The sequence below is a fragment of the Osmerus eperlanus genome, chromosome 15, assembly GCF_963692335.1.
Source record: "Osmerus eperlanus chromosome 15, fOsmEpe2.1, whole genome shotgun sequence".
In the NCBI taxonomy this organism is placed as follows: domain Eukaryota; kingdom Metazoa; phylum Chordata; class Actinopteri; order Osmeriformes; family Osmeridae; genus Osmerus; species Osmerus eperlanus.
The window spans coordinates 13,369,605-13,383,812 of record NC_085032.1 but is presented as its reverse complement, the minus strand read 5'-3'; the positions used below and the strand labels follow the sequence as shown (position 1 = coordinate 13,383,812).

Here is a 14,208-nt window from a genome sequence, read left to right as displayed (position 1 = left end):
GCCCGGGGCCGGAGTGGCCCTCTGCTGAACACACGGACAGAGGTCACTTCAGCTCGGCAGAACACACAGTATTCCACAGCTGGACAGAGGGATTTTCGTGGAAAGACAGCATGAATATATCCCTGGTACCCTGTAATGTCCTCTGTTGCTACTTACGACGGCTGAATCATACAGGTTCAGTCCATCCTTCAGGAACGAGGTCCGGTAGCATGTCCTTCAGGAAGTGTACACACTGGCTCTCCATCTCATACTGAAGGAACTAAAGAGACATCCCATCTCACGTGATGATCGTATGGGCTTGTCCCATTCATCCTCTCGTTTGACATTTTGTATTTTTTGCATCCGAAAGATTCAGACAGCAATCCTTATGAACACTTGGTGAGAACATGGGGGCAGATTGCCAAATGTTGTGCTTGTAGATATGGCTTTGGGGCAGGGCTGGACATGTGCTGGGCAGATGGGGCAAGGGAGATGGCACTTGGGGTCAGAGAGGGCTCCCAGCTGTATATCACACACACACACACACACACACACACACACACACATACACACAGCATAATAAGGCATTAACACCAAACGGGCATGTAAGCGTTAGAACAGGACATGTATTTGGGTGCGTTTCAACAATGATATATTCCGTGTGTGATTGACAGCAGCTTAACCCTCATCTCGTGTCAGCGTTCAATGGTCCGCAAGGAGCTGCTGATTTAGAGTGAGCTAGCCACTGATTTACGGAGCCACGACCAGGATCAGCCGACATCCCTCAAACGTGTCCAAACAAACCACTAAACCCCCCTGGTCCGCTGGGTTTACTGAATGTGTCCTCAGCATCTGTTGATGACAAGGCCTAATGAGGAAGGTTCACAGCAGACATGGAATCCAAGGGAGATCTGGAGGACTCATCCAAGCATCTGGGTGGTGAAGATGTGTTAAGGACAGACGTCTTCAGTGGGCTTGGAAAGAGCGTGAGTGGGGCTCCTGTGAAACCAAGAGGATCCAGGACAGAACTGAAACAGAGGGCACCCTATAGTGTACCACTTCAAATCCTCCCATTTACGCTCTGTGCAATTCCGCGTGGGATGTACCATAGCCATTCACAGGTCTGTCTCCCTCCTCTTCTCCTCCATCAATCCCTCCATTCTAGCTGACGGAAAGGCCTATTTGACTGCAGATAGGCATCGGGAAATCCCCAGGTGAAAGCCTAGTGAGCTTGTCAGCAGTCTATGGACCATGCTGAGATGGTGGTGTGTGGAAACAGACAAGCTCCAGGAAACAGTTCTCTCTCAGTGCACATAGATCTCCCATTGCCATCTCATCACATTTACAATGTCTAATTACGCAGATAATGCTTCTGTATCAGAATCCCTGTGTGTGTGTGTGTGTGTGTGTGTGCTAATGCTCACACACACACCAATTGGAAACGCACTGGAAACCATCCATGTGTTACTTGCAGGTTTAACAGATGAATACCCCGCTACGCCCTCATCACCGCGCTCCCTCTCCACCCTCATCACCGCGCTCCCTCTCCACCCTCATCACCGCGCTCCCTCTCCACCCTCATCACCGCGCTCCCTCTCCACCCTCATCACCGCGCTCCCTCTCCACCCTCATCACCGCGCTCCCTCTCCACCCTCATCACCGCGCTCCCTCTCCACCCTCATCACCGCGCTCCCTCTCCACCCTCATCACCGTGCTCCCTCTCCACCCTCATCACCGCGCTCCCCGGGCACGCAGCGCTGCGTGGGGTGTCCCCGGGCAGGCAGCGCTGCGTGGGGTGTCCCCGGGCAGGCAGCGCTGCGTGGGGTGTCCCCGGGCAGGCAGCGCTGCGTGGGGTGTCCCCGGGCAGGCAGCGCTGCGTGGGGTGTCCCCCCGGGCAGGCAGCGCTGCGTGGGGTGTCCCCGGGCAGGCAGCGCTGCGTGGGGTGTCCCCGGGCAGGCAGCGCTGCGTGGGGTGTCCCCGGGCAGGCAGCGCTGCGTGGGGTGTCCCCCGGCTCCTTGTCCCTGGCTCCTCCTTTGTGGCGGATCTGAACACTGTACCGGGTGACGGTGCAGGGGAGGAGAGGGAGAGAAAGGCCGCCTCCAGCAGTCTGTCATGCCCCAGTGCTCTTGGCAACAACAGGCCAGGCCAGAGGCTGCTGGCTGAGGGGCAGCTTGGCCTATTTTGGCAGCTTTTCTCATTTAGAGCTAACTATGTTGGCCGGGCCAGGCGGGCGGTGACACTAGCAACCCCATCAGAGGCTTTGGTCCAGCCTTTTAATAAAGCTTTGAAGGAGCCAGGACAAAGAGGGCTCCTATGTTGAAATGATAGGACGCAAGCAGAGGGTTTTCTGCTTGGGCGACGCAAGACAAAGAACCACCTCCTGAATACAGGGTGCTGCTCGCCACTTGCAGGACACGGGGGAGATCCCAACGAAATTTCAGAGACGGTAATTACTATGAAAGAGTGAGATGCAGGGAGGGAGGTAGAGAGAGGAAAAGTTCGAAAGCGAGCGACGAGCGAGAGAGAGAGAGAGAGAGAGAGAGAGGAGAGGAGAGAGAGAGAGAGAGAGAGAGAGAGAGAGAGAGAGAGAGAGAGAGCGGGGAAAAAATTGAGTATTTCTGGAGGGAGAAGGGAAACCGGCTGATTCTTATCAAGAGCGAGGACAGAGGGGCTTGAAATGTTCTCTGAAGCTGCTGATTAATGATAACTGGAGGCAAGAGCACGTTCATGACAAGGCCTGAGACGATCATTAAAATCAAGGAAAAAGTTCAATAAAAGAAAAACAAAATGAGCCAGCACCACCCATAGCGGGACACATCGGCCCCTCAGTTGCATTGTAAACAGAACACATGCTGGGTCAGGATGACAGTTAATGTCATTTGACAACAAGGACAGAAAAGTAAGCTTTCACATTCATTCTTGTGTGACAGGAACAATTTAGAGATTATGTAATACTACAGTCTAGCAGTAACATAAGGTAGCTACACTACCCAGCAGTACCACAGCATAGCTACCCAGTCCAGCAGTACCATAGCATAGCTACCCAGTCCAGCAGTACCACAGCATAGCTACCCAGTCTAGCAGTACCACAGCATAGCTACCCAGTCCAGCAGTACCACAGCATAGCTACCCAGTCCAGCAGTACCACAGCATAGCTACCCAGTCCAGCAGTACCACAGCATAGCTACCCAGTCCAGCAGTACCACAGCATAGCTACCCAGTCCAGCAGTACCATAGCATAGCTACCCAGTCTAGCAGTACCATAGCATAGCTACCCAGTCCAGCAGTACCACAGCATAGCTACCCAGTCCAGCAGTACCACAGCATAGCTACCCAGTCCAGCAGTACCACAGCATAGCTACCCAGTCCAGCAGTACCATAGCATAGCTACCGAGTCTAGCAGTACCACAGCATAGCTACCCAGTCTAGCAGTACCACAGCATAGCTACCCAGTCCAGCAGTACCATAGCATAGCTACCCAGTCCAGCAGTACCACAGCATAGCTACCCAGTCCAGCAGTACCATAGCATAGCTACACTGCAGGACTGTAGAGTACCCTAGCGTAGCTACCTGGTCGTGGCTGGCTTGGAGGGAGCTCCCAATGCCATGGAACGTCATCTGCACAGGCGAGAGGGTCAGGTAGGTCATGAACTCCTTGCCATTCTGCCCATCATTGTACTGCACCTGTGAGAGGCAGAGAGACAAGAACACACAAACAAAAGCACATCTTATTCATATGCTTTCCCCTTTTTATCACAAGTTAAGGATCGCTGACACAGCACCAACAAAAGTACAATCTTCCTAAATGCTCTGAGTTAGTGTTTTGGGTGAGAACTCAGCAAAACTAAAGCCAATCTAGCATTTCTAATATTGATTAAAGGGTTTATGAGGCCAAATATCACTTGCCAAGATGGCAGGGGTGGCTGGCTGTTGGCTATGACATCACAGGTGACCCCTCATCTTGAGAGGTTAACTATGCAGGCATTCCTAAATGCTGTGCAATCAGGACTGTTATGACATTGTTCCTGAGGGACACTGGCCCTGGGATCCAAGGTTTTGGTAATACTGCCTGTCTGGCCTAGTTCTCTGTGTGAGTATGTGTGGGTGTGTGTGTTGGTGTTTGGTTGGCCTAGTTCTGCTCAGGACAGCTGCAGGCAACTTTAATGGTACAAATACCTACAACAGCAACTAACAGGGAACAAAGAACATCAGAGGCACGAGAACTTGGAGAAGGAAACTAAATTACAATCACAGGATACACAATGATCTAGGAGTTCATGTGAGTGATGCATGTAAGTGGGTAATTGTCTGTGAGTGAGTCATATGTTATTAATCTCAGTTTCTTAGTCATAAACAGTGCACCAGATACTCTCCTGGTTTGATGCACATTGTAATGAAGGCTATTCATCAGTGACAAAAGCACCTGCCATTCTCTTTATGAAAATGAGAATTATCAAGGCCTTGCGTTGAGACATACAACTAGGGCAGATGAAAGTTATTGGGAACAGTTTGTAAGAAACTAAGAAACTAAGCAAGAAGGACCTTGGTTTTGGAGCTGTCCAAGAACCCAATGGTCACTCGACCAGAGCTGTTTTAAACCCTCTGCAGAGATAGGAGAACCTGCAAGAAGCACAGGCCATCTCTGGCACCGTTATGGTCTCAGGAAAGACGCCACACCTGAGTCTAATTACTGGAGAGCATGCCTGGCGCTTTGTCAAACAACACTTAAAGGACTCTGACGCTTTGAGTGCCGCTTTGAGTGCCGCTAAGGTAGAAGTGCCGCTTTGAGTGCGCTTTGAGTGCCGCTAAGGTAGAAAAGCGCTATATAAATGCAGTCCATTTACCGTTTAAAGGACTCTGACAGGACTCTTGTATGCTAAGCACAACGCATGAATACTTATGTTCAAGAAAAATGAGCAAAAACATGTTTTCAATTACATTTACATTTAGTCATTTAGCAGACGCTCTTATCCAGAGCGACTTACAGTAAGTACAGGGACATTCTCCCCGAGGCAAGTAGGGTGAAGTGCCTTGCCCAAGGACACAACGTCATTTGGCACGGCCGGGAATCGAACTGGCAACCTTCAGATTACTAGCCCGCTTCCCTCACCACTCAGCCACCTGACTCCCTAGCAAATTAGCCAATATAGGAAACCGTGTAGACAGATTTTCCCTTTTTTTGAATCCATTTCGAATTAAAACTGTAACACAACATAAAGTGGAAAGGGTCGGGTCTGAATTCTTCCCCAAGGCACTTCATTTATCGCTCTACGTGTACGATGTACAACCGAGATATTCTGAATATGCCGTGCATATGTGTGTCCGTGTCCGAGTGTGTGTGTGTGTGTGTGTGCACGCGCTCAGGCAGACAGACAGACGTATATGACCTGTGACTGAAGGCTTCCAGAGCGAGCGCAGTGTGTCTGTGTGTGAGTTATGCTCCTGTGAGGAGGAGGCGCGGGGTGGGGGGAGCTCTGAGACCCAGGCCTGCCAGACACATGGAGACCTTCCCACAGAGACACACACAAACAAACCCATATACACACACGCGCGCACGCGCACACACACACACACAGTCTTTTCTACTCTCTCTTTCCTCCCCTCCCTCATACATCTTCTGTATGCAGCAGACACCTGTTGAAGGGGAGACGTCTTGGTGGTGATAAAGAGTGGAATGCTATCTGTTATGTGTATGAGTGATAAATATAGTAACAAGAGCTCTGGAGAAGACCCTGTGGCAGGTTAATCTGCCCTCAACTCTCCAGGCAGCTGCCACAAACTCTGACCACTTTACTTGCCCAAATAAAGACACGTTTTGCTTAGCTTTTATTCCCCCAGTATGAATACTGACAAATGACAAAATACCAGGAAAAATTGAATGAGATATTTGGTGTGGTTGCATGAGATGCCCAGGTCGGTGTGTTCCCTCACATGACCCCTCCCCGGCTGTAGCTGTTTGACAGCGTGCGGTGGAAACTGGAAGCAGGTTCGATTTTGTGTGTGTTTGCGTGCCTCTTTGTGTATGCACTACTGGGTGTGTTTTTAGATGCTGTCGATAACTTCAACTGGGAACTGGGTCACAGTTCTCTTAAGTGTGTGTGACTGGGACGTGTGTACGTGTCTCAGACTGTGTGTGTGTGTGATGATCCAGCGTGTGTGTGTGTGTGTCCAGTGTGTTAGCTCATTAAAACAGCATAAAGAGCCGTAGCTGTGATGTATTGTGCAATCATGGTGTCTGGTCAGCAGGACACTGGTCCGCTGGTTCATCCATCGCAAGCTGTCAGGACCCCCGCAGAGAACGAGGCCTCTCACATCAACTACAATAGACTAGTACACACACACACACACACACACACACACACACACACACACACAAATCATACATACATTCCCCCCCCCCCCCCCCCCAAAAAAAGCTTTCTTTGTGGTCACCGTTTACAAATTCATTACTGCAGACATTCATTTGACTATCACTATCTGATATTTTTGTCTAACGGCATTGACAGATCTTTTCAATAATGTGGATGGCAGCTGTTTAGGTTATCTAGACAATGAAATGACATTACCAGGTGAAGGCATAACAGACAGTAATGGAATTCAAAATCGCTCCAAAAGACAACAGTAAACATCACTGGTATTGTGATTGGCCATGGGACTGACGCACCTTCCACAAATCATTACGTTATTCCACCCACATGATTAACACGTCCCACTGACAAAATCGACGCTGATTTCTCCTCATTCTGTCAATTGTTTTGACAGTTGAGGTTTGCGTTAGTGTAATCAAGCCCTAGCCCTCGGTGGGCTAACGCTGAGAACAGGCGATACAGCAGGGTGTCCATCCATCAGGGCACTCAAGTCAGAAGGTGTCTCACACAACACAACCGCTAGGTAACAGATGACGTAAAAAAAAAAACCTCCTTCCTCTCGGTTTACCGCGTCGACCATTCAAGTCATCAACCAACCCATTTTTCACCAAAGGTTTCAAATAACATCTTCCCAGGGGGCCCTATGGAAGTCCTGGGACTGCGAACGGCCCTCTGTTTCACAACCGTCCTTGCTGATCTCTCTGTTCCTGCAGTCTCCCTGGCCCTGTGATGTGGGTGAGTGCCAGGCATTCTAACTAGGCCTAACTAATCACCCCAGGTCTCCCCCACAGCAGCCACTAATCCACTTCCTCTGGACACAAAGGAGCAGAGAGTTACGCAAGGCCTGCGACTGATCCGCTGCACTAATGTGGAACGACCTCTGACACCTGCCTCTAAAGCTGACGCTTCTTCCTCTCTGAGATCCGTCTGTCTCCACCGAGACACACACACACACCTCTCCACCAAGACGCCCGCGCACACACACCTCTCCAACAAGACAAACACACCCGCACACAATCACATCCACACTACTTGAGCACATGAAGGCCAAATCAATACACACGACAGCAGATCAAACCGTAAAGCATGGCCTAGGTAGAAACCAGGCAGATGAATGAAAATAAGCGGTCGGAGAGAAAAGAGGGTGTCTGTTGCCAGGGTGTCTGTTGCCAGGGTGTCTGTTGCCAGGGATGTGGCTGCAGGTTGAGAGGGGAAGCGGGGGGGACGTCCACTGGACAGGGTTAACAGAATCAGAACTAGACGCACAAGCACGAGGGGTGAGTCCGGGATAGCGGAAAAAAATTCACATCAACAACATGACATCGGCTATAAATAAACCCTGCATCTCACCCAAGGAGACAACATGCTATTGTTAGTGTGAAGCAATTAGCAGAGCTGAGAGTCAGAGCTATGGGGTCAAGTGTGTTTTAAGGACATTGTTTAGAAACCCTCCAGAGCCCCTACAGGAAAGGGATTGAGGGGTGAAGCAAACAAGAAGCCTAGGACAGAGGAGCCATGGAGACAGCAGTTGTAAAGCCATCGCAGCAGAACAACAGGATTTCCGAGGAGCAAACTAGCTACAAGGAACTCCCTGTTTAGCTACTTCAAGGAAAGGGACGGGAACCAGGTCTGAAGGGGAAAAGCTAATAACAACAGCATCTCTTGGACTATTCAGAACGCACATGTAGATTCACGTGCTGCTATTTCCCGACTATCGGACTAAGAAAAAATGTCGCAGTTGTGTACCAGGATACAGAAAGGCCTCATATCTGGCTGTGAAAAGTCTATTTTAAACCAATTCAGGAAACCTAGCAACCCATCGTGTTTAACTAGGACCCCTCCCTTTTAAAATGACTTCTAATGACTTCTATTATGTTCTCATTCATCATTAAACTGTAGCAGTGATGTGTGTGTGTGTGTGTATGCGTGTGGGTGTGTGTGTGTATACGTGTGTATGTGTACATGTGTGTGTGTGTGCGTACATGCATGAGCTCACTGCAGTTGGACTCCTACAGCTGAAACAGTGCCACTGAGACACAAGGATATCCCCTGATCAAAAGATGAACAGAAAGTGCTTCAGATCTGCTCAGAGAAGTGAGAGGATTCAGAGCGAGAGGATTCAGAGCGAGCAGCCTCGTGTAGCGCTTGAGGAGGCAAGAGGACTCTTCCCTCCTTTGTCATCAGATGAAAAGGATAAGTACTGTGATTGGTAATCATTACAATAGTATCATCTAGTGCCTATAATCTACAGATAAAGATTGTGTAGCGATCATCATCGAAATGCTTACTCTTATTGGCTTGAAGTTCCTGCTGTGTGCCAGTTCTGGAACTAGGACCGGCAGACCAAGAGATTCTGATTTAAGGGTTTACAAATGGGCTTGATTGTGGTGTACTAACATCATCACTTTCTCTCACCACCCACGCTCCATTCATCATACACTCTGCTATCACGCACACACACACGCACAGACACACACACACAGACACACAGACAGAGGGCCACCATGGAGGAGGGAGACTGTGCGTCGAGCCAGCCAGCCAGCGCTGCATCAACTGTCTGATTTATATCATCAACAAAACTTGTTTTCAAAGATGGCTTCTCAGACAAACACACCCCGGAGAGCAGCTGCAAGCCATCAGGACGCCGCAGGAATCAAACAGGCAGGGATTAGCCCTTCCACCATGTCTTCTCTAATGTAAACCCCAGATACACCAGGGACGGGCAACTGGACCGCCGCACGGCGGAGGGGAACAGAGACCGCTGGAAACGGCAGAACGTTCCATCGGAGGGCAGAACGTTTGATGTTCCTTCAGAGCATCAGAAAGATGGATGGATGGATGGAAGAGAGAAAAAGAGCAAGAAAGAGAGCGAGAGGTAGAGAGAGAGGCAGAAGGAGAGGTAGAGAGAGAGAGATAGTGAGAGAGATGGGAAGAGAGGGAGATGAGGGGGGTTGGTGTTGCCAAACAGAGGTGTTGCCGGCACCATTGAAGTGGTTTTCCTCCTCAGCCGGCAGAAGAAGTAACAGAGCGGCAGCACATCCTGGGAAGCGGCCGTCAGCGCAGATGTTCCGAGCGTACGTCAACATCGGTCGCCGGGTCCCGGTCATATTTTCATTCACGTGGGATTTCCAACGCGGCAGTGTAAGATGTGATCAAACAGAGCCGAGGCTGAGCTCTGTCCCCCAGGCCCGCCGACAGACCTCCTCTCCCTCCCAGGACAGACCTCCTCTCCCTCCCAGGACAGACCTCTTCTCCCTCCCAGGACAGACCTCTTCTCCCTCCCAGGACAGACCTCTTCTCCCTCCCAGGACAGACCTCTTCTCCCTCCCAGGACAGACCTCTTCTCCCTCCCAGGACAGACCTCTTCTCCCTCCCAGGACAGACCTCTTCTCCCTCCCAGGACAGACCTCTTCTCCCCCCCAGGACAGACCTCTTCTCCCCTCCCCCAGGACAGACCTCTTCTCCCTCCCAGGACAGGCCTCTCCCCACCCCCAGGACAGACCTCCTCTCCCCCCCAGGACAGACCTCTTCTCCCCTCCCTGGACAGACCTCTTCTCCCTCCCAGGACAGACCTCTTCTCCCCCCCAGGACAGACCTCTTCTCCCCCCCAGGACAGCGGGATCGCCCGCAGGTTCAGAAGGTGGCCCGTCAGATAGAATCACACTGATGCACTCCATGTGTTTTCTGCACACACGCCCATGGACATGGTAGTGTGTCTGTCTGGCTCTGCACACGTCCCACTCAGAGACTAAGAGGAGGCCTGACACACACCACACCATGACAAAGCTCACTCACACTCACACACACAACCGCATGTTCTGATATACCCGTAAACACAATATAAAATGTGCAACATGCACATTCTATGCACTGACACACACACACAAACTACAGTTTCTAACTAGTTTAAATGTAAAAGAACCGTTTGAATTCCCTATAACGCTAGTATTTTCTCCATACGTTACACAAGAAAACATGTCATGTTTTCCAGCATATTGCAAAACCATCTTATGGACCACTTCTACCGTGTTTAACGGCCAATTATAAAACCTGTAGCGTTACCATTCTCAAGGTGCTACATTTCCATTAGCGGCCAAATTGCCAGGCATCATATAACTGAGTGATGCTCATAGAGCGCAGCATAAACAAACTGAGCTGGATTCATTCAGGTGCTATAAACTCACGCTGAACCCAGCGAAAGAGCTCTTGACGCTGGTCCGAGTTCTGCTTTGCGTGGCTCCTCTCAGGGGGCAGGTGTCAGGGCCTGGTCTAGCGACCCCTGCTGTGCTTCACGCTCTGCAGGTGGTATAGGAGCTAGCTAGCCTACATCCTATGACTCGATACGATGACAAATCCACCCCCCCCACACTCTCTTTTCTTCCATCGACACCTCCGATTACTGCCTCACTCCAGGTCTGCTGCTCTGATTCGAATGGACAAAGCGCCTGCCACTGGACTGACGTAATACATGAACTACGCTCTCTCTCTCTCTCTCTCTCTCTCTCTCTCTCTCTCTCTCTCCTCTCTCTCTCTCTCCTTCTCTCTCTCTCTCTCTCTCCTCTCTCTCTCTCTCTCTCTCTCTCTCTCTCTCTCTCTCTCTCTCTCTCTCTCTCTCTCTCTCTCTCTCTCTCTCTCTCTCTCTCTCTCTCTCTCCTCTCTCTCTCTCTCTCTCTCTCTCGCTCTCTCTCCTCTCTCTCTTCTCTCTCTCGCTCTCTCGCTCTCGCTCTCGCTCTCTCGCTCTCTCGCTCTCTCGCTCTCTCGCTCTCTCGCTCTCTCTCTCCACCTGCTCCCCTCCTGGTGTGGATGCATCCTCCCGTCACTGAGTGGGCCCTATGGGAAAGTTATGTGAGCAAAGGCAGCAAGACCAAAAGGTCCAGTGAAACAGGTGCAAGGCCTGTCACTAGTTACACTGGCAGCCTGTACACCGGGATACCCTGAAGAAGCCTTCAAAGAACACAAAAATCAACTGCTTTTAATCAACGTTTAGTAGGTTTTCATCAGCCTGACCTCTGGCTCACACAGGGATCTCCATCCTCTGGGATATTCCAGAGGCTACGAGTCCTTCATCAGGTCCTGGAGCAGCACAAGGGACCCAGCTAGGAAGTTATTAGACCTGTGATGTCAGAGGGGACAGGCAGCTGGTGGCTGCCAGGCAGGGGGACAGATGTTCAGCCAGACAGGTGTTCAGCCAGACAGGTGTTCAGCCAGGACAGGTGTTCAGCCAGACAGGTGTTCAGCCAGACAGTGAGACGCACGCTCGTGTGCCCGCACGCACACACCTGCACCGCCATGGTTACAAGTGAGATACAGCGTGTGTCTGTCGACGGCTGAGAAGAAGGAAGTGAAACATTTCTTAAGGAAAGAATCAGGAAAGAAGAGATAGATGGAATGAAAAATAAGGAGGGAGGGAGGGAGGGAAAAGAGGGAGGGAGGGAGGGGGCAGAGCAACAGATGAGGAAAATAAGACAAGAGAGAGACGGAAGGAGAGAGACAAACAGTGAGAGAAATTAGGGAGGGAAAGAAAGCGAGGAGAGACAAAGGCAAGGGGAGAGAGATCCCCCCGTGTGTCCCCCAATCCTCCATGTGTTCTGAATTACCCCCTATTCCTGTGTTTCTGCCCTACTGCAGTTACACACAATGCCAGCAACACTGAGCCAAATGGATAGTACACACACACACACACACACACAGCCAAAGGATGCCAACGTGCAAGATCAAACTGGCATGTGCAGTGGTCTGCTGCGTATTAAAAAGCAGCAAGCCGAGCCAATTCCCAATCAAATCAATTGTGAGTAAAACTGCTTTTCCTGAACAGGTATGCATCATGTGTACAGTACTCTGCATGGACTAATACTGTCCAGCATGTTCCCCGTGTTCATGATAAACCTGAAAGTGAACAGAGAGGACAAACTATTCATAATGTAGCTTGAGTATGAAAAATGGCCCCGACATTCATACAAATATTTAGAATCGTTCATGTTTTGGAGAGAAACTGAATATCTGTGGTAAAGTTAGGCTCAGTAAAGCTCATGAGACTGAATGTGTCTGTAACTAGCTTCATATCCTCCCAACAAGGTAGTCCACTCCACACACTCAATAAAAACAAAGAAGAAAAACATTAAAAAACATTGTCTGCATGTCTCAGTTACAGTCTGAGCTCACCCTTTAAGTACACACACACACACACACACACACACACAAACACCCACGTGAAAATTGTGTAGGGGTCTGGGCGTCTTCGAGGACAACGAGGGGCTTGATTACACAGTGGGCTCGGCCCAGTGATCCTGTCCACTCTAAGCACAACCTGCTGTGTACAGTATGCGTGTCTATTAGTGTGTGTGTCTGTGTGTGTGTGAGCATGCGGGCGTGAGCATGTGTGGTGTGTGTGTGTGTATTTGGGCTTGGCCAGTCTTCGGTGCTCTCTCAGGTTACACAACACCACAGGAAGGCTCAGAACAAAGGCCTTTCAAAGGAGCCCTCAGCAGGTTAACATCCCCTCAGCAGGTTAAGATAAAATGTTGTTGCTGGAGCTGATATAAAGCATCTGCAGCTAAACGAACAGCCGCTGGTATCAGGACTGAGGTACACCACACTGGAGGTTTCCCTTCAGTCTCCCTTCCACTCTCTCTCACACACACCACGACGCACCACGCACACACGCCCACACACACTGTTCTCCCCATGTGTGTGTGTGTGGCATTTGTGTGTGTTCACCTGTATGCCTGCACCGTCCAGTCCAGACGGGCAGCACCCGAGTGACAGAACCCTTGCTGTTGTATCTGTGTGTATCTACGTGAGCTCTCACCATCAGCATCTAACAGCGGGGAAGAGGAATCAGATATGCTGTGTTGCCAAACCCCACTACCACCTCCAACACTGTGCACTTGTTCTGCGGAAACACTTCAGAGTGTGTGTGTGTGTGTGGGGGTGTTTCTAGTTGTGTTCCTCATCCCAAAGCACTGAGGGTGGGGTGAGGCTGGGACAAGTGTGCCTGCTCCTCTCCTCCATCACTTCAGGACCAGATGTGTGTGTTAGTGTGCATGAGAAGGTTTATATCCGCCTCACCTGGAGACACGGTATGAGGGCCGTGTGTGTGTGTCTGCAAGTGTGTGTGTGTGTGTGTGTGTGTGGAGCCTCACCTGGAAGCCCTGGATGCGGGCCAGGTACTCCAGCTGCTGGGCAGGCTGGACGGAGACACAAGGCATGGTGGGGCTCTTCCCCTTCAGGCCCAGAGCTTCAGCCGTGGGGGACGAGCCGTTGAGCAGCAGCTCCCTGGCGATGGCCGCCGTGGCGACCTTCGCCATGGGGCCGGCTGTGCTGCTGTAGAAAGGGGTGTGGCCGGGGGCCAGAGGGGCGGAGCAGGGGCCCATGTCTTTGGGGGTCAGGTAGTTGATGGGGGCCCCGGGGCCCGGACCCCCTCCTTGCTTCCGGCTGGCCTCCATCTCCTGGTAGACGTCTGGGGAGAGGTGGAGGAGGCCCTTCTGGGCTGGGAGAGGAGAGGAGAGAAGAGGAGAGGAGAGAGAGAGGTAGAGGGGAAGAGGGGAGGACAGAGAGAGAGAGGGAGAGAGAGAGAGAGGGGAGGACAGAGAGAGAGAGAGAGAGAGAGAGAGAGAGAGAGAGAGAGAGAGAGAGAGAGAGAGAGAGAGAGAGAGAGAGAGAGAGAGAGAGAGAGAGAGAGAGAGAGAGAGAGAGAGAGAGAGAGAGAGAGAGAGAGAGAGAGAGAGAGAGAGAGAGAGAGGTAGAGGGGAAGAGAGGAGGACAGAGAGAGGAAGAGGTAGAGGGGAAGAGGGGAGGACAGAGAGAGAGAGAGGAGAGAGGGAGAGGTAGAGGGGAAGAGGGGAGGACAGAGGATGAGGGT

General features: G+C 51.0%; 1 protein-coding gene across 1 annotated transcript in view; it reads right to left on the bottom strand.

Annotated features, from left to right (window-relative positions):
• Positions 1-14,208, bottom strand: part of stau2 (staufen double-stranded RNA binding protein 2) — a 48,235-nt gene that overhangs the window by 2,273 nt on the left and 31,754 nt on the right. Inside the window, exons 12-14 of the mRNA XM_062480360.1 lie at positions 13,490-13,836; positions 3,536-3,663; positions 1,690-2,030 (exon numbers count right to left, since the gene is read on the bottom strand). Coding sequence (XP_062336344.1) covers positions 1,690-2,030; positions 3,536-3,663; positions 13,490-13,836 — 816 coding nt within the window. The remainder of the gene's footprint in view (positions 1-1,689; positions 2,031-3,535; positions 3,664-13,489; positions 13,837-14,208) is intronic.